Here is a 15,194-nt window from a genome sequence, read left to right as displayed (position 1 = left end):
AGGGATGGTTGGATTGCCTTGATACTATGGATCTCATTCATCCAGATGCGCATCATTGCTTCGTTGCCGTGAATTGCAGGACCGGTCTTATGAATTCTCTACACACAGATGCCGCGGCAGTCGGCACCGCCTCTCTTCGGATCACAACCGTCCCCTGGCAGGTCGACACACCTCCTTCCCCCCGGGCACTGCTTGCCAACGAACCCTCCGCACGTGTCGACGCAAAACTTCTTGTCCTTTGACCCCCGTATCTCCGTACAGATCTGCCCTTCCTCGCAGTCTTCTTTAAACCTCCCCCCTCGGCACCGTTTCAACGGCGTAGAACTTAGCGGCGCACTCGAACTCGGGGGAGTCGGCGTGGAGAGGCATAACCCCCCACACGGACGACCGCTGGTGCACACCATCGTCGGCGTGCACGTCGAGCCGGTCGGGCACGCCGGAGAAGGCCGGCTCATTGTGCAGGGCGCAAGACTCGATGGGACGAGCGTCGTGATGCAAAGGCCGCCCCATGGGCCGCTTGTAGGGGGTACCATCGTCGGCGTGCATGTCATTTGCGATGGGCAGTATCCCCCCATCGTACATGGGACTGTCCATTGCGGTGGTGGCGGCGAGGACGAGGAGGGCGGTGGCGTTGGCGCGGAGAAGCACAACCCGCCCCATGGACCACCCGTTGGTGCCGGCATCGTCGGGGTACACGTCAGCGGCGGTGGACAGTATCCGCCCATCGTACACGGAACCGTCCATTGCGGTGGCGGCGGTGAGGACGAGGGCGTCGGTGTCGGCTCCACTGTATAGCACACCCCGCCAAATACCGTCGCCCCGGGCGGAGCCTTCAGTGTTTGCTTGCATACCAACGGAGGCGGACAGGAATCTCCGCCGGCCCCTCCTGTGCATGCAACCGTCCATTGCGGTGGATCGGGCGAGCTGGACGAGGGGGTCGGGGTCGGGAACGAGACGCACAGCCCGCCCCAGGGACCGCTACTCGGCGATGGCATTGTCGGTGTGCATGTAAATGGGGACGGACATGATCCGCCCATCGAGCACGGAATTGTCCATTGTGGCGGCGGAGGGGGAGAAGATGTCAGGCTTGGTAGAGGAAGATCTGCCACCGCAGTGGCGATTGTGACAGCGAACGTCAGGATAGTGTCTGTCTTCATGTTGTAACGAGTGACGGAAGTTGAGGGTGGCAGTGGAGATTATATTTCATACTCAATCCCTTTAATATACCGAGAAATGGACCTACAGCCATTACGTAGAGATCTAATATCGCATGACAGAAAGGTCAAGGATCATGATACTAACTACTCTGCAGCAACCGGACGGAAGAGATCCAGGCCATCGACCCCTTGCGGGAGTTTATCGAATTCTCGTAAATGGAGTCCCCCTCCCCTACAGCAGAAGCCCAATAATGCAAGCCGACGTCGAAAAAGCCAGATTGCCTTGGAATGCGCTAAATTTAGGTGGCATATCATGTGCATCCTTGTTGACAGCAGCCAATGCCCCAGTATGTCTCACGACCAAGACCTCGAACAAATGTCAACGTCCGCTCAACACTAGGCGGAATGGAGAATGTTACAGCCAGCCACAGGAAATCATGGATGCCAATATTTCGAACTAGATAGAGAATTTCCACGTCCATCATGCAGTTTTGTCTTGAAATTCTCTCCTTCGTATCGAACTCCGAAGCGGTTTCTCGAGCTTATGCACTGGTAGCCTGGGACGATGACGGTTGGGGTATAAATAGCGACTATGAGTTGTGCTTCTTGTTCGCCGAACAGCTATGTAAAGCCTTCCGCTCCAGTCTAGAACCAGGACTATGCAATGTAGGATTCGCTTCTACACTGGCGTCGTGGAGTAAGGTATGTATACTGCAACTGACGGATAAAATGCTACGACGCACACTCAAATGCTGGCCAGAGAGGCGAGTTCTAGCCGTGACCGTGTGATGTCAGTATTTATACACAATTAGTTGCATTGATAACCTCCGTGCATTGAAGACTCTCCCTATCGACTGCCTTCAATCACGTTTATTGAAATAGGTATTCTTAGAAATACGGGCAGCCGACCCTGCTCTGGGTCGTCTCGTGCAATACGGAGCGAAGGGCTCGAGATCAGGATCTCGAGTGACACAAGCGCAGCTCTTCTCACACCGAATGGTTTCTGTCGCCGCTTGCCAGGATGAAAGTAGAAGACTGAGACTGTCGATGCAAGTCGCCTCGCATCGGTCGATACTTTGTATTTTCACGACAGCCTGGATCGATAGAATATGTCGTCCTGCCGATGATGTGACACGTGCGATCGTAGCACCAATAGTCGTGTCCGGAACATCTGCCACATCGAATATGTAGTGCAGTCGCTCCAATCTGGTTGATGATCCCTCAGGATGGTTTGCGGTAGGCCTCTCTCTCACTAGCGTTCACTGAATTCATGTCGAGACTCTCTCCTTCCCCCCAGATCTCGCGACTCTCGATCTCAACCTCCTTCATTGCCTTTGAAACCTCCCCGAGCTTAGCCACGACATCCAAGACACCAGTATTGACCTTCTTGAAGTGGCGGTCATTCGCTTCTCGTCTCTTCCGCGCAAGGAGGATGTCATTTTCGGTTTCTTCCTCCAGCTGACTCTTTCCGCTTGCCGCGCTCTTCACTGAACTACTCCTGTTTCTCCCGGCGTCTTTCTCCTGGGAAGGACCTGCTCCTTTGCGATCCGCCTCTTGGTCAAGGGCATTGGAACATTCCGGAACATTCCCCGAGGTGTCTTTCGTCGTAGCCTCGCTCTCATCTTCGATCTCCCCTTTCGCCCATGCTTGCGCCAAGGCCAACTGTGCGGTCCTCAAGTCATCCAAGGCTTTGGCGTGGTTCGGACCGAAGATGTGCGTTTCATTCATAGCACACAGTTCCACCTCTTCCAGCGTATTCTGCAGTTCTGCCCACGCTGCATCGGTGCGCTCATTTCGCCGCTGCTCAAGATGCGCTTCCGGATCTTGTCTTCTCGGGTAAGCTTTTTGCAAAGTACTCGGGCCGGCTTCAGCTTCCCCTCCTCCAGGTGCACCCTTTCTCGTAGCAGTATGGGACCTCTGCCGTATTAAGGGAACGCGTCCAGATGCTGTGACTTGTGGTGACAAAAGGGACGTCGCTGATGCATTTCTCGATGGAGGGCCAACGAACAATGAGGGTGCTGGAAGTCTCTGAGACGGAGTACGCCCTAGCGGCGCCTTGCCTGATGACATTGCTACCGAGTTTAAGCAATGGCGAAGTATCCTCTTAACTTGGAGCTTTGATGCAGAGGTTGGTCATGTACGACGAGTCGACGACCCGGGTGTTACGGAGTACAATTTTTCAAATTCCCCCAGACAAATTGATTCTTGCATGTCCGTACGGGCAATTACAAAGCATCTTTGGCAATTACATAGCAAGGCTGCAAAGGGATTACATGGGACTGAAAGGAAGTATCTCACTGTAAGTAATTTCGCTGAGTGATCGGTTTCGACTCCAGTGTTGATGATCGATGTGCACGTGACATAATATTTCACGTGACATTGGGGTCTTCGGAGCAGCGTTTTTCCTGCAGGACCCACCCACCACTCCGAAATCCCACATCGAATTCTACCTCACAGCACCACCACGACATCAGCCCTTCATCAACAAGCCGCCGTTGCGATATTAACCAGTTTCTATCGGTGAGTGCCATAGCCGTGCTAATTTTCAATGGAAGGATCGAACAGTGACTGATTTGACATCTAGCAATCATGGGTAAAGGCAAGCCGGCCGGTCTTAACGCCGCCCGCAAACTCAAGAACCACCGTCGCGATCAACGATGGGCCGATCTGTCCTACAAGAAGCGTGCCCTCGGAACTGCCTACAAGTCCTCTCCGTTCGGCGGCTCTTCACACGCCAAGGGAATCGTCCTCGAGAAAGTCGGTGTCGAAGCGAAACAGCCTAACTCCGCCATCCGAAAGTGCGTGCGTGTTCAGCTGATCAAGAACGGCAAGAAAGTCACTGCTTTCGGTGAGTCCGCCCCGCGCTCCTCGGAGTGACCGATTCTCCGATGGGATAAAATGCTAACGTTTCGAAAGTTCCCAATGACGGTTGCTTGAACTTTGTCGACGAGAACGACGAGGTCCTCCTGGCCGGTTTCGGTCGCAAGGGTAAGGCAAAGGGTGATATTCCCGGTGTGCGCTTCAAGGTTGTCAAGGTTTCGGGTGTTGGCTTGTCCGCACTGTGGAAGGAGAAGAAGGAAAAGCCGCGGTCATAAACGAGGATGGGACGACACATCAGAGAATGGCGTACACGGGGTATGGGCTCTGGCTTAGCATAGTGCATCACTTGCATCACTTATAGTGGCCCCAAAACATCGGATCAATTCGAGATACCAATTTCATTGGATTCGCACGTTCCAACGCGATTGATTCAGGGGATATGTACAATCTTCCACCGTCTGCCAAACGCCGATGCATGAACCGCACGAACAGCTTTACTTCCTGTACCACATCCGGGTGATCTTTGTGTGTCGCATCTAGGAGAATTAGCTCTGATCAAACGATCTCCAAGGGGATAGCATACCTTCTTTTGCAGTTGGAAGATGCCGTACATCAGCGCCTCGGATGTCGGGGGGCATCCAGGGACATAAATGTCAACTGGCACGACCCTGTCACATCCTCTAGTCACACTGTAGCTGTAATGATAGTAGCCGCCACCATTAGCACAGCTGCCCATTGATATCACCCATCGGGGCTCCGGCATCTGATCGTAGACGGTTCTCAAGGCGGGAGCCATCTTGTTCGTTAATGTCCCGGCAACAATCATGACGTCCGACTGTCGTGGCGAAGCGCGGAAAATGATTCCTAATCGATCCTGATCGTATCGTGGTGTGGAGAGATGCATCATCTCGATGGCGCAGCATGCGAGACCGAAGGTCATGGGCCATAACGAACTCTGTCGGGCCCAATTGGCGACTTGGTCAAGCGTCGTCCTGTGTGGCTAGCGTCAGTGGTTTGCTTCGGCGTGGGAATGTACTGGAGAAACATACAGGGCATATTGAACAGCCCCCTTCGTCCCTTCTTGAGTCGGCAGAGGCACGTTGTCGCCCCCCTTCATCTTCTTCATAGCCGGTGGAGGAGGCGGATTTCCCTTAACCAGACCGGGGGACCCGGTTGTAGGGGCAGCGCCTTTCGAAGAAGATGTCGATATCGATGCTATCGGAAAGGCTCTCGGCAGAATCATCGCTGTTGATGGCTTGGCTGTTGTGGTATTAGAAAGGCATTCTCACAACCACTGCTGGGTCACAAACCGCGAAGCGCCATTGACGCGGTTGACCTCGCCGTCGAGAGCATTGTCACCGACATTATCGAGAGAAATAAAAAGCGAAACGCTTAGAAGGAATGGCGGCGAGGACGACGGTGGCAAGCTTGAGGGGTCAGATACGGCGATGTCGAAGCTGGTGATGAACAACCGAAATGTGCACGGACCATTCTTTACTTTCGAAGCGCAAGGAGCCAATCAGAACGTCGTATTAGCTAGCAACCCAGCTTCCATCTTTTGGCTTCACGATTGCAGATATCGGACTGAAGCTGCTCACATTCTACGAACTGGCCCTTAATAACCCAACATTGTCCTTATTCAATACTGTCTGTGATGTGACGCTGAATGTAGTGCGAAACAATCATACCTCCCTCTCTTGTGCCGAGCGAGCCTCCGGGATATCTCTCCTTAATCAACAATGGCGGGACGATCTCCAGCAATAGCATGTATTGGAGTCATAGGAAGAAAGGTAAACCCATCCCCGAATAATCTTTGGCGGTCGGGTTTTAAACTTGTCATTCTAGAATAATCCGCTTCACATATCTCTCTTTCCGCCAGGCAAACGCCCAGCTCTGGAATTCTCGTTTTTATTATCGTCCTGTTTAGATATTTTCGAGGCTCGAATGCCTTACCGGACAGCCGAGCAAGATTTTGGACTCCTTCAAGCAGTTGACGAGCGTCTCGCAATGTATGGTTGGGTCACCAGTACGGGAGTCAAATTCGTCATCGTCGTGGATATGGAGGGTGGAGCGACCCCATCAACTGGAAAGAATCCAGGCGCAGTTGGGTTACGGGATGCAGATTTAAAGCCTGTGAGTTCTAGTCTGGGTTGATTTGCGCTATAGAACGGCTAATGTCGCGATTTTCAGGCATTCCGAGCCCTACAGACGGCTTATATTGGGCTGTTGAGGAATCCTTTTTACGACCCTGACCAACACTCAGTTCTGCCAAACAAGTCTGAGCAGTCGTTTGAATCAAGCCAGATCACGAGTGAGAAGTTCATTAGCGAAGTGAGGAGGATTGGAGAGAAATGGGCACCAGGGGTCACAAGTCTGTAGAGCCATTTATGGTTGACGAGTCACTATTGTACACGAAGCCATCCTCTTTGCCTACCGCTACTCAACAGTCCAGAGTATCGACCATAAAAGGATTTGCGCCAGATATGAAAGACGGTTTCACGATATGGATCACTCAGAGTGAAGTACAGGGGATGGGAGCATTTCCGAGGATTGGCCGAGTATACCCGGTTACACCTCATGGACTGGAATCGATACAGTTCAATCTTTCATTCGAAATCCTGAAATGTCGCCTTTCCCGCCTGTTTCACGGGAATTGGCTATCACCAATCCCCTGGTACTCTACCAAAGTCTGGTTGCCACCAAAAGGATCTTGCCTGATCCGGCCCAATATAGATTAGGTACGTCACTGACGACGAGACGAGTTAGTAGCATTGTCGAGGCATATATAGCTAAACGCTTTCAAAACAGCGATCCATTTGCAAAAGCTCTATGACCGTTTAATAAATTATGAGCCGACGGCTTCGTATAGTGCTCGACTCAGTCAATTAAGCCGAGTAATTGAGAATGAAAATGGCAACGGGACGCCTCGACGAGCCCGATCGGTGGGAGCTCAGGGAGTTTGGCAATCACTTATCGCCCAGAAAGAGCAAAGGGATACGATGGCCCTAACCCGAGTGCTTACTGACCATGAATCGGCGATGCACATCGATTCCCCGAAAGGCCTGCTGCTTCATGGCGAAGTGGGCACCGGGAAGAGTATGCTTATCGACCTGTTTGCCGACTGCCTCCCGAGCAATAAGAAGAGAAGGTGGCATTTTAGCACGTTTATGTTGGAGACCGTGTCAAAGCTGGAGAGGATCCGTCATGAGCGTGTAGGCACAAGCATGGTGGCAGGGCGCAGTCTTCTTCAGGACGAACATTCGTTGCTTCGCGTCGCCAAGGACCTCATCTCCACCTCTCCGATTCTCTTCCTCGACGAGTTTCAGCTGCCCGATCGGGCTTCGTCGAAGATTATGGCGAACCTTATGACGAGCTTCTTCCAGCTAGGTGGCGTGTTGATTGCAACCAGCAATCGCATGCCGGAAGAACTGGCAAAGGCGGCGGGCATCCAGTTCGGTCTCCCCCCTAGCCGGTTAGACTCCATCAAATGGCGTTTCGGGTTACGTGCAAGACCTAGGCATACAGCCGTTCGAGATGGTGGGCGGGGCGAGTTCGCTAACTTCCTGGAACTCCTGAATGCAAGATGCGATGACTGGCAGGTGGATAGTAAAAAGGACTACAGACGAAGAGATAGTGTACAGCTGGCGTCCACTGCTGTTGCCGATTCCGATTCGGGGTTAAAGAAGCCTCACGAACCAATGGGTGGCTCAGGAAATGCTAACGTTCAACTACCAGAGTTCTACTTGATTGGGGTCGGTTCGTACGACGATGTCATGGTACGAAGCAAACTACAGAAGTGGATCGGGAAATCAATCTCGGACGACTCCAACCTAAAGCCAAAGTCTCTTTCAGTGTTTGGACGCACTCTGATGTTCCCAAAGACCCACGAGCCTTCCTCCACCCTCTTCGCAACGTTCGAAGAGCTTTGTGAGGCGAGCTTGGGACCGGCGGACTACATCAGCATCGCATCGGCCTTTAAAACGGTGGTGCTGATGGATGCTCCTGTGCTGACGAATCGACGGCGGAACGAAGCTCGACGATTCATCACCCTGATCGACGCTATGTATGAATGCCGATGCCGCCTCATGATGACGGCGGAGGCTGCGGTCGACGACTTGTTTTTCCCGACCGAGCGCGCCAGTCAAGATGCTGGAGTCGGCCGAGTTAGAGGCTCAAACCGTGCTCTGTCGGGGACAAAGAGGGGCGGGAGAGCGCCAGAGGATAGCATGGACGAACCCGAAGCCGACGCAATCCATGCAGAATCCTTTTCGGATGCCTATCAGGACGCCACCGCGCCATTCCGGCCGAATGTCGCATCATACGATTCTTCCTCCCTGCCTGCGGATGCGCTGGAGGATGATCCGCCCAATCGACTGCTACGTCAAGCACTAGGAAGGAAGTTTAAAGAAGGGGACCTGGAATCTAGCACGCAGCGTCCGGCCCCGGACTTCGCTCGCATAGGACAATTCACGGGGGAAGACGAGAAGTTTGCCTTCCGACGAGCGGAAAGCAGGTTATGGGAAATGTGTGGCGCGCGATGGTGGGCTCAGGCGGAACAAGTAGGCCGGTGGAAGCCGATCGCGGCGGATGTGAGGACCTGGGAACTTAAACGAGACGAACTGCATAACAAAGAACTTTATCAACACACATCGATTCGACCTGGAGAGGGAGATGACGCGGTATTTAGGAACGGCGGAAACTCTTTTCGCACGATGGTTGAGCCACCACCCAAGATTGGTGTCGAACATGCATGGGGTGTTGTACGGTGGGGGAAGAAAGCTGGTGCATGGGGCAAGGGAGTAGAGGGCTTGAACGAGCGCCACCAGCATAGCGAGAACAAATAGACCGAACAACTAGACCGACCGACTGGAGTCGTTAGAGCATTGAATGATATTTTGATCCCATGAATACATGATCGGAGGACCTTCTTTCCGCTTCTTTTCGACTCGAGAGACGCTGTCCATCGCCGAATCCCTTCGTAGTCTTGTGCGTTACGATTATCCACCCATTGCGCCAGAATATGCCCAGTGGTGTCCTATGCCGGCGCCGTGCGCACCCGATCAGCTTTTACTCTTCCACCACAACCGTCTGCAGGCCCTTGGCGTTCTTGACATTGACGGCCTGGACGTAGCTGTAGAGCCGCTCCTGTGCGCCCTCCTCGTCGTTTCGCTTGCGGGAGATTCGCACCCGTAATCGGTATGGGACACCCTTGATGCCGGATTCCCAGACCTTCTTGTTCAGTTGTGGGTCGAGTCGGACGTCCTTGGTGCCCTTTTCCCATAGTTAGCCACGCATGCCCGACGGGATGGACCATCCGAGACAAACCATTGCCAGCTCGGCGAATTTCCGGATCTCCTTGATGGCCTTGGGTGCTCTCTTCTTGAATGCGGCGCCGAAGATCTAGTCATCGGTCAGTTCTGTCTACTCTCTCAATTCCCGTCGCAGCCATTGCAACCACTCCGAACGGGGCGATGGATTGACGTACTCGCTTGTGGAGGTGGATGGTATATTCGCGGGCGACAACGTCAGCAATGGCGCTGCGCTGGGTTTTGCCAGCGGCCTTGGTGGTGGTTTTCGACTTCGCCATCGCGAGCTGCAAGGACCGCGGGGTTAGTGTCTGGAGATTCGGTGTCTTGAGATCGGAACGTACAGGTGCCGTACAAAGTCGGGAGTGGAAATGGAGGTATAATAAACAGAAGTCGTAGAGAGAAGTGACCTGAGGAATCGTGAAGCGGGTGTGTTGGTTGAGTTGTGCGGAACTCGCTTGAATTTCTTGGCGCCCTAGTCCCGACCAGGAATAGTGGAATTCCGACCTCGATCTTCAAAGAATCTCGAAAGACCAAGACATTCCGTTGACAACTACAAAAAGTCCAAGTCGCTCGCTCATTTTATTTCTCAATAAAGCTATATTATTATTATTTATTTATTACTTAATCCATAGTCAGACATGAAGCCACACGATCTTGCCGTCAAGGAGATCGCATCCCGCGTTCGCTCCCTATACAGCAAGGGCGAGCCCTTCCGCATCTACCATGGCTCGACTAACAGCACCCGTAAACCGTCTCTCAAAGAGAATCATGTGGACATGAGCCGCCTCAACCATGTCCTCAAAGTCGACCGGAACACGAGGACCGCTCTTGTTGAGCCCAATGTGCCCATGGACCGCCTGGTCCAGACGACCCTCCAATACGGACTGGTCCCCCCGGTGGTGATGGAATTCCCCGGCATTACCGCGGGCGGCGGGTATGCTGGCACCTCCGGCGAGTCCAGCTCGTTCCGCCACGGATTCTTCGACCGGACGCTGAATTGGGTGGAGATGGTCCTTGCGGACGGCGAGGTGGTCAAGGTCTCGGAATCGGAGCGGAAAGACCTATTTAGAGGCGGGGCGGGGGCCGTCGGTTCGCTGGGCGTTGTGACGCTCGTCGAGTTGAACCTGCTAGAAGCCAAGGAATATGTCGAGGTGACATACCACCGGACCAACAGCTCGAAAGAGGCGATCGAGTTGACCTACGAGCTGTCAAAGGACCCGGCCGCTAATGATTTAGACTATGTTGATGGTATCCTGTACAATCATTCGCACGGTGTGGTGGTCACTGGCAAGATGGTCTCCAAGCCTCTTCCGTCGATGCCTCTCGTTGAATTCGTCCGACCCAATGACCCATGGTACTATTTGCATGCCAAAGAGATGACCAGCGATCCCACCTCGCAACCATACAAATTTGCAACCACCCTCCCTTCATATCTCTTCCGATATAACCGTGGGACCTTCTGGGTGGCCCGAAGCATGTTCCGTTACTTCTTCTTCGTCCCGTTCAATCGCCTCATGCGCTGGTTCCTGGACGATTTCCTACGGCCGCGCATGGCGTATCGATCGCTCCACGCCAGCGGACAGGGCAAACACATCATCGTCCAGGACTGCGCCGTGCCGTTCAATCATGCGCACCAAGGCAAACAGGGCAGCCCCACCGCGGTGGCTGAGGAGTTCTTGGAGTGGATGAACGGATCCGAAAAGACCAACAACATCGGCGCCATGAACATCTGGCCGCTTTGGCTCTGCCCCGTCAAAGTCGACACCTTCACCGCGGGCAGCGAGCGCGGCAGCTTCCACCCGCACCTTCTCCGACCGCAGGGGGCGACCGACGCCACCAACGACAAGGGCGTCATGCTGAACGTCGGCGTCTGGGGAATCCCGCACGAAGAGACGACCGGTTGGAGGAAAGACCTTGATTTCCGCAAGCTCAACCGCACGCTGGAGGACAAGGTGCACGAGCTGCAGGGCCAGAAATGGCTGTACGCGCACACGCATTACGAGAAGGGGGAATTCGCCGACATGTATCGGTCGACGGAGTGGTACGACGCGTTGCGGGAGAAGTACTCCGCGACGAGCTTGCCCACCGTGTATGACAAAGTGTCGCGGAACAACCGGTCCGACACAGGGGGCGCGTACCGGCGTTTTAAGGATTTGATCCTGGAAACGTGGCCGTTGGGGGGGATTTATGGGATCTGGAAGGGGATCTGGAGCTTTGACTGGAGGCTGGAGAGGGCGCAGAGCTGGATGTGGAAGTCCAACTGGCGGGAAATCGTGCGGCAAAACGGTCAGAAGGGGTTGAAAGAGGAGTGAGGTCCCCGATGACGGATTGGATTCTCAATATTTAGTTGATACCCCTATTGATGCATGATTAGCCTGCAAAGGCCAATGAGAAGCGTTCATCAATCGTGAAAATTCCCCTCTCCAGTAATGCAAAAATTGCTCCTTGCCCAACCGCGCGCTATGTTGCTTCATCAATGTCGTGATATCCATCTTACCGAAGCACTCAGCTACCGATGCCCCAGCAGCTCGAAATCGATGTCTTCCTCTTCATCCGCCTCCCCCTCATCCTCTAGATCGAGGTTATCGTCATCCTCCTCCTCTTCCTCACTACTCCCTTCTTCGTCGTCCTCATCATCTCCATCATCCTCATCTCCTGATAGAAACCTACCCGCGACCCCCCAAAAGTCTAGTTCGCGCAGCCCCTCCGCTCCATTCGCGTCACCCGCCCCCTCCGCAGCCGCCTGATTCCCCGACCCAAAATGAGGCATGAACGACCCATTCGGCACCACCCGAATCCCCAGCTCCCTCACCATATCCCCGATCCCCAACTCCCTCACCATATCCGCCGAGATATAGTCCCGAATCGGCGGCAAGGAGCGCGAAAACCGCTGCATGATGTCCATCGGGCTAAACGGGATCCGCGAGCCGGGCTCATCGTCTTTCGTCTCCGAGTTGCGTCGGCTACGCCGCCAGAGGAGATACGATACCGGCCGCCACGGTTCGGCGTCGCCGTATCCGCTCGCGTTGAGGGGGCGGCCGTCGCTACTGCCGGAGCCGGGACTGGTGGGGCCGGCTTCGCTGCCGGAGGTGAGCCCTGGGGGTGACGTGGGAGGAGAAGGGATGTCGGGCCCGGAAGCACTGGTGGTGATCTCGTCTGTGTTGTAAGAGTCGCACAGCGAGCACTTGCATCCGAGCCAGTGGAATCGTACGTCGCTTCTTGACCCGCAGTCGTTGCATCGCACGGCAGCCATGCGCGGGCCTCTTCGTTGAGCAGGTCGTGAGCCGGGATTCCTGTACCGGGAGGGTATTCGATCCTCATCGGACCCGGAATCGGAGTCTGAATGAGCATGTTCGTCGTACTCATCGGGCATCGGCTGTCTCTCGATCTCTTCGCCTAGCTTCCGCCACTCTAATTCCATGTTGATGGCGGAGCGCTTACAGATGGGGCACCGGTATTCCCGTTTCATGTACTCGTTGTAGCATTTCTGGTGGAGATAGTGGCCGCAGGGCATGGCGACGATGCTGTCGGAGGAGGTGAACATGTAAGTAAAGCAGATGGGACAGTCGCGATCAGTGGCGCGGGGAAGACAGCGGTGGGTTGGGAAGTGTTGGATGAGGATGCAGACAGTGCATTCCTAGTGCATATTAGTATCATGTCATTACATAAATAAACAACGGTTCCTACCTTGCAGTGAACGAAGTCCTTCCCGAGGCCCTCGCCGCGTCGGCATAGCCCGCAATCTGCGCAATGGTAGATCGGCTTGTCCACATCGTCGTCCCACAGTTTACATATGTCACAGTAGTGATACGCCGTTGTTTCTGTGCAGTTGATGCACGTGGCTCCCGCCGGTTGGGGCGTCTTGCACAACATGCACAGCATGTTTTTCGTCAAATGCCGGGGCAGCGCATGGGATGGTTCCGCGTCATTGTGGCAATGCCGGCATGGATACCACTTTTGACATGTAGCGCACTGAAGCTTGACGTTGCGCTTGTAATGTGCGCACCCCAATTGTGTTGGCTCACTATCCGGGCCCTCTTTGTCGGCTTCCTGCTCCGTTGGAACCTCTCGCACATCAGCGTCCGATCGATTTCGCCGCGGTCGATAGCTCGGTTCGAGGTCTTTCTCGCAAACATTGTATGGATTGGTAGGGTCCTCAGCCGATGCATCAGAACCCGCAAAGCGCATGCCTCGAATCGGTGTGGGCGAACCCAATGGCGACAGAACAGCTGGAGGCGATCCAATGCCCACCTGCGCCCCGACGGCCGACGCCGGGGACTGTGCCTGGGCCAGATGCGGGTATTTCAGCACCATCCAGCGCTCCGTCATGATCTCGTGCATGAGCATCGCCTTTTCGTCATTGGACTCCACGGAGTCGCGAATGGCATGGATCTTGGCGCGCAATGCTGCCATGCCGTCGTCTTCGGGTAGCGATTGTGGGAGGTCCGCGGTGCTTCGGGATTGGATGTCGGAGGTCAAGGAACGGAGAGGGGCGGCGGATGAGGATGGGATGGGGACTGGGCCCGTGGTGGAGGCTGGTGGAGGAGAATTGAAGGACCGTGTTGGATTTCGACGGCGGGAGGGTAGTATGTTGGACATGGTGGTGATTTGGTAGGAGACGATTCGTATTATGAGGTCGTATAAAAATGGAAAACCAAGACTCGAAGGTATTCTCGGTTGTCTGGTTGTTCCCCAGGAGGGGAAATGGTGCGTCGCTCAATCAATCGAGGGTTAGTCGTCCATAGACAGGCTTTCTTTCTTCTTTGTTTAATTCGAGAGGCACCCCTCAGATTGTATAGCACTCAAGCACTCTCTTACTACACCGTGTCCTGCCACCTCTTAATGAATTGGGGATATAAAGTCGACTCGGGTGCAACAGCCCCGCAGGAGGCCGAATAGAGGGTAGTCCACGACACAGGATTAGGGACTGCTGGAAGGGGACTCAAGACGATTGCCAACTTGAAAACAGGAATAGGATGGATATGAAAGGAGAAAGGACGATATTGTAGTAACTGGTAAAATTTAGGCGTAGGAAGGACACAAGCCGTACAAAGAGTATTGATGATGAAGTGGGAGTTGAAGAGGCGGACATGCTGGTGTGATCATTGCCCTGTGATCGAGACTCGACACAGATGGAGACGAGACGAGACGACACCCCTGTCAGTAAGACTGGCGTTCGCATGTGATCGGATTCCGTTCTTAGTCAGCCCCTCCTCAGCTCAGTGAGCTCACTGCTCATCAGTCATCACATGCAAGTGATCCAACATTATTCAGCCTGTGTCCATCAATAGTGTCTCCCCATCTTCAGTCTCGATCTTTGTTATTGTAGTTGTAATTACATATGGAGATGCTTCGGAGTCGGTGGTAGACTGATAGCTATTGTATCGTGGCTTATTAACTATCCGGGTGCCAATACCCGACCGTATCTCCATAATATCCATCGAGGACCTCCGCTAAATGCTAATCCAACAATGGTCATGCGGACGCCAGCAGCTACACTATCGGGGGGCGCGGCATACGTTGGTCTGAAGTGATCTAGGCAAAATGAATGACCTAATGGTTGAAAGAAAAAATACAAAAGAGCGAAGGGAATGTTAAACAATCTCCCGGTGCCAATTTCCAAATCAGGGAACGTTACGGTCTTGGTATTTACCATGCCTATAGCTTTCGATGAATACCAGTATACAGATACTCCAGAGGATGATGTTGCTTCAACGGGACACCCATATCTCGCACCCGACGTGCCTTCCGATCTGCTAACAGGATGCCTCGTGCCGCTTAGCCTATCGAACCCTACCCCCTTCGAGCTCAGTCCTATCTGGGGCAGTTCGACCTAGTCTAAGACGATCATACTCGACCGGAAGGCCCTCAAATAACAGGAAGCTTAACTGTTGCCCTCAGGGAACTG

General features: G+C 53.9%; 9 protein-coding genes across 9 annotated transcripts; 4 read left to right on the top strand and 5 right to left on the bottom strand.

The window, feature by feature from the left end:
- Window positions 1-48: 48 nt before the first annotated feature.
- Window positions 49-1,399, bottom strand: P152DRAFT_101825 (uncharacterized protein). Its single transcript, XM_033673561.1, has one exon. It carries the CDS (start codon window positions 1,155-1,157, stop codon window positions 99-101), a length of 1,059 nt encoding a protein of 352 aa, XP_033531821.1. The 5' UTR covers window positions 1,158-1,399; the 3' UTR covers window positions 49-98.
- Window positions 1,400-2,277: 878 nt separating this feature from the next.
- Window positions 2,278-3,447, bottom strand: P152DRAFT_440327 (uncharacterized protein). The gene is made up of 2 exons (XM_033677663.1): window positions 2,646-3,447; window positions 2,278-2,615 (listed from the first exon to the last, which is right to left on the bottom strand). Exons 1-2 carry the CDS (start codon window positions 3,225-3,227, stop codon window positions 2,379-2,381), a joined length of 819 nt encoding a protein of 272 aa, XP_033531820.1. The 5' UTR covers window positions 3,228-3,447; the 3' UTR covers window positions 2,278-2,378.
- Window positions 3,448-3,639: 192 nt separating this feature from the next.
- Window positions 3,640-4,691, top strand: P152DRAFT_460688 (40S ribosomal protein S23). The gene is made up of 4 exons (XM_033679974.1): window positions 3,640-3,677; window positions 3,742-4,005; window positions 4,074-4,513; window positions 4,561-4,691. Exons 2-3 carry the CDS (start codon window positions 3,747-3,749, stop codon window positions 4,250-4,252), a joined length of 438 nt encoding a protein of 145 aa, XP_033531819.1. The 5' UTR covers window positions 3,640-3,677; window positions 3,742-3,746; the 3' UTR covers window positions 4,253-4,513; window positions 4,561-4,691.
- Window positions 4,407-5,368, bottom strand: P152DRAFT_460687 (NADH-quinone oxidoreductase; the record flags this gene model as incomplete). The annotated part of the gene is made up of 3 exons (XM_033679973.1): window positions 5,288-5,368; window positions 5,027-5,237; window positions 4,407-4,969 (listed from the first exon to the last, which is right to left on the bottom strand). The coding sequence occupies exons 1-3, from the start codon at window positions 5,340-5,342 to the stop codon at window positions 4,408-4,410; spliced, it is 828 nt and encodes a 275-aa protein (XP_033531818.1). The 5' UTR covers window positions 5,343-5,368.
- Window positions 5,369-5,716: 348 nt separating this feature from the next.
- Window positions 5,717-6,773, top strand: P152DRAFT_491667 (Sedlin; the record flags this gene model as incomplete). Its single annotated transcript, XM_033682171.1, has 3 exons — window positions 5,717-5,767; window positions 5,823-6,110; window positions 6,168-6,773. The coding sequence occupies 3 exons, from the start codon at window positions 5,717-5,719 to the stop codon at window positions 6,354-6,356; spliced, it is 528 nt and encodes a 175-aa protein (XP_033531817.1). The 3' UTR covers window positions 6,357-6,773.
- Window positions 6,631-8,797, top strand: P152DRAFT_379640 (uncharacterized protein; the record flags this gene model as incomplete). The annotated part of the gene is made up of 3 exons (XM_033675704.1): window positions 6,631-6,715; window positions 6,786-8,131; window positions 8,198-8,797. Coding segments are annotated over 3 exons (2,031 nt in total), but the record flags the coding sequence as incomplete, so codon positions are not given.
- Window positions 8,798-9,044: 247 nt separating this feature from the next.
- On the bottom strand, window positions 9,045-9,564 carry P152DRAFT_467912 (putative 60S ribosomal protein; the record flags this gene model as incomplete). Its single annotated transcript, XM_033680799.1, has 3 exons — window positions 9,045-9,248; window positions 9,303-9,377; window positions 9,463-9,564. 3 exons carry the CDS (start codon window positions 9,562-9,564, stop codon window positions 9,045-9,047), a joined length of 381 nt encoding a protein of 126 aa, XP_033531815.1.
- Window positions 9,565-9,840: 276 nt separating this feature from the next.
- P152DRAFT_460684 (uncharacterized protein) lies at window positions 9,841-11,700 on the top strand. Its single transcript, XM_033679972.1, has one exon. It carries the CDS (start codon window positions 9,925-9,927, stop codon window positions 11,596-11,598), a length of 1,674 nt encoding a protein of 557 aa, XP_033531814.1. The 5' UTR covers window positions 9,841-9,924; the 3' UTR covers window positions 11,599-11,700.
- On the bottom strand, window positions 11,697-14,056 carry P152DRAFT_101802 (zf-CHY-domain-containing protein). The gene is made up of 2 exons (XM_033673560.1): window positions 12,974-14,056; window positions 11,697-12,923 (listed from the first exon to the last, which is right to left on the bottom strand). The coding sequence occupies exons 1-2, from the start codon at window positions 13,883-13,885 to the stop codon at window positions 11,796-11,798; spliced, it is 2,040 nt and encodes a 679-aa protein (XP_033531813.1). The 5' UTR covers window positions 13,886-14,056; the 3' UTR covers window positions 11,697-11,795.
- Between the last annotated feature and the right edge of the window lie 1,138 nt (window positions 14,057-15,194).

Source organism: Eremomyces bilateralis (genome assembly GCF_010015585.1).
Source record: "Eremomyces bilateralis CBS 781.70 unplaced genomic scaffold P152scaffold_19, whole genome shotgun sequence".
NCBI classification, from domain to species: domain Eukaryota; kingdom Fungi; phylum Ascomycota; class Dothideomycetes; order Eremomycetales; family Eremomycetaceae; genus Eremomyces; species Eremomyces bilateralis.
The sequence above is the reverse complement of the archived record's forward strand: the minus strand, read 5'-3'. Positions and strand labels throughout refer to the sequence as shown.

What these genes read in the sequence shown, in the direction of transcription:
- P152DRAFT_101825 (XM_033673561.1), bottom strand. Translation starts at nt 1,157, where the DNA reads ATGAAGACAGACACTATCCTGACGTTCGCTGTCACAATCGCCACTGCG.
- P152DRAFT_440327 (XM_033677663.1), bottom strand. Translation starts at nt 3,227, where the DNA reads ATGTCATCAGGCAAGGCGCCGCTAGGGCGTACTCCGTCTCAGAGACTT. An exon ending in GGAGAAACAGGAGTAGTTCA is followed by an intron (nt 2,616 to 2,645) that starts GTGAAGAGCGCG and finishes GGAAAGAGTCAG; the next exon opens with CTGGAGGAAGAAACCGAAAA.
- P152DRAFT_460688 (XM_033679974.1), top strand. Translation starts at nt 3,747, where the DNA reads ATGGGTAAAGGCAAGCCGGCCGGTCTTAACGCCGCCCGCAAACTCAAG. An exon ending in CAAGAAAGTCACTGCTTTCG is followed by an intron (nt 4,006 to 4,073) that starts GTGAGTCCGCCC and finishes ACGTTTCGAAAG; the next exon opens with TTCCCAATGACGGTTGCTTG.
- P152DRAFT_460684 (XM_033679972.1), top strand. Translation starts at nt 9,925, where the DNA reads ATGAAGCCACACGATCTTGCCGTCAAGGAGATCGCATCCCGCGTTCGC.
- P152DRAFT_101802 (XM_033673560.1), bottom strand. Translation starts at nt 13,885, where the DNA reads ATGTCCAACATACTACCCTCCCGCCGTCGAAATCCAACACGGTCCTTC. An exon ending in AGGACTTCGTTCACTGCAAG is followed by an intron (nt 12,924 to 12,973) that starts GTAGGAACCGTT and finishes AATATGCACTAG; the next exon opens with GAATGCACTGTCTGCATCCT.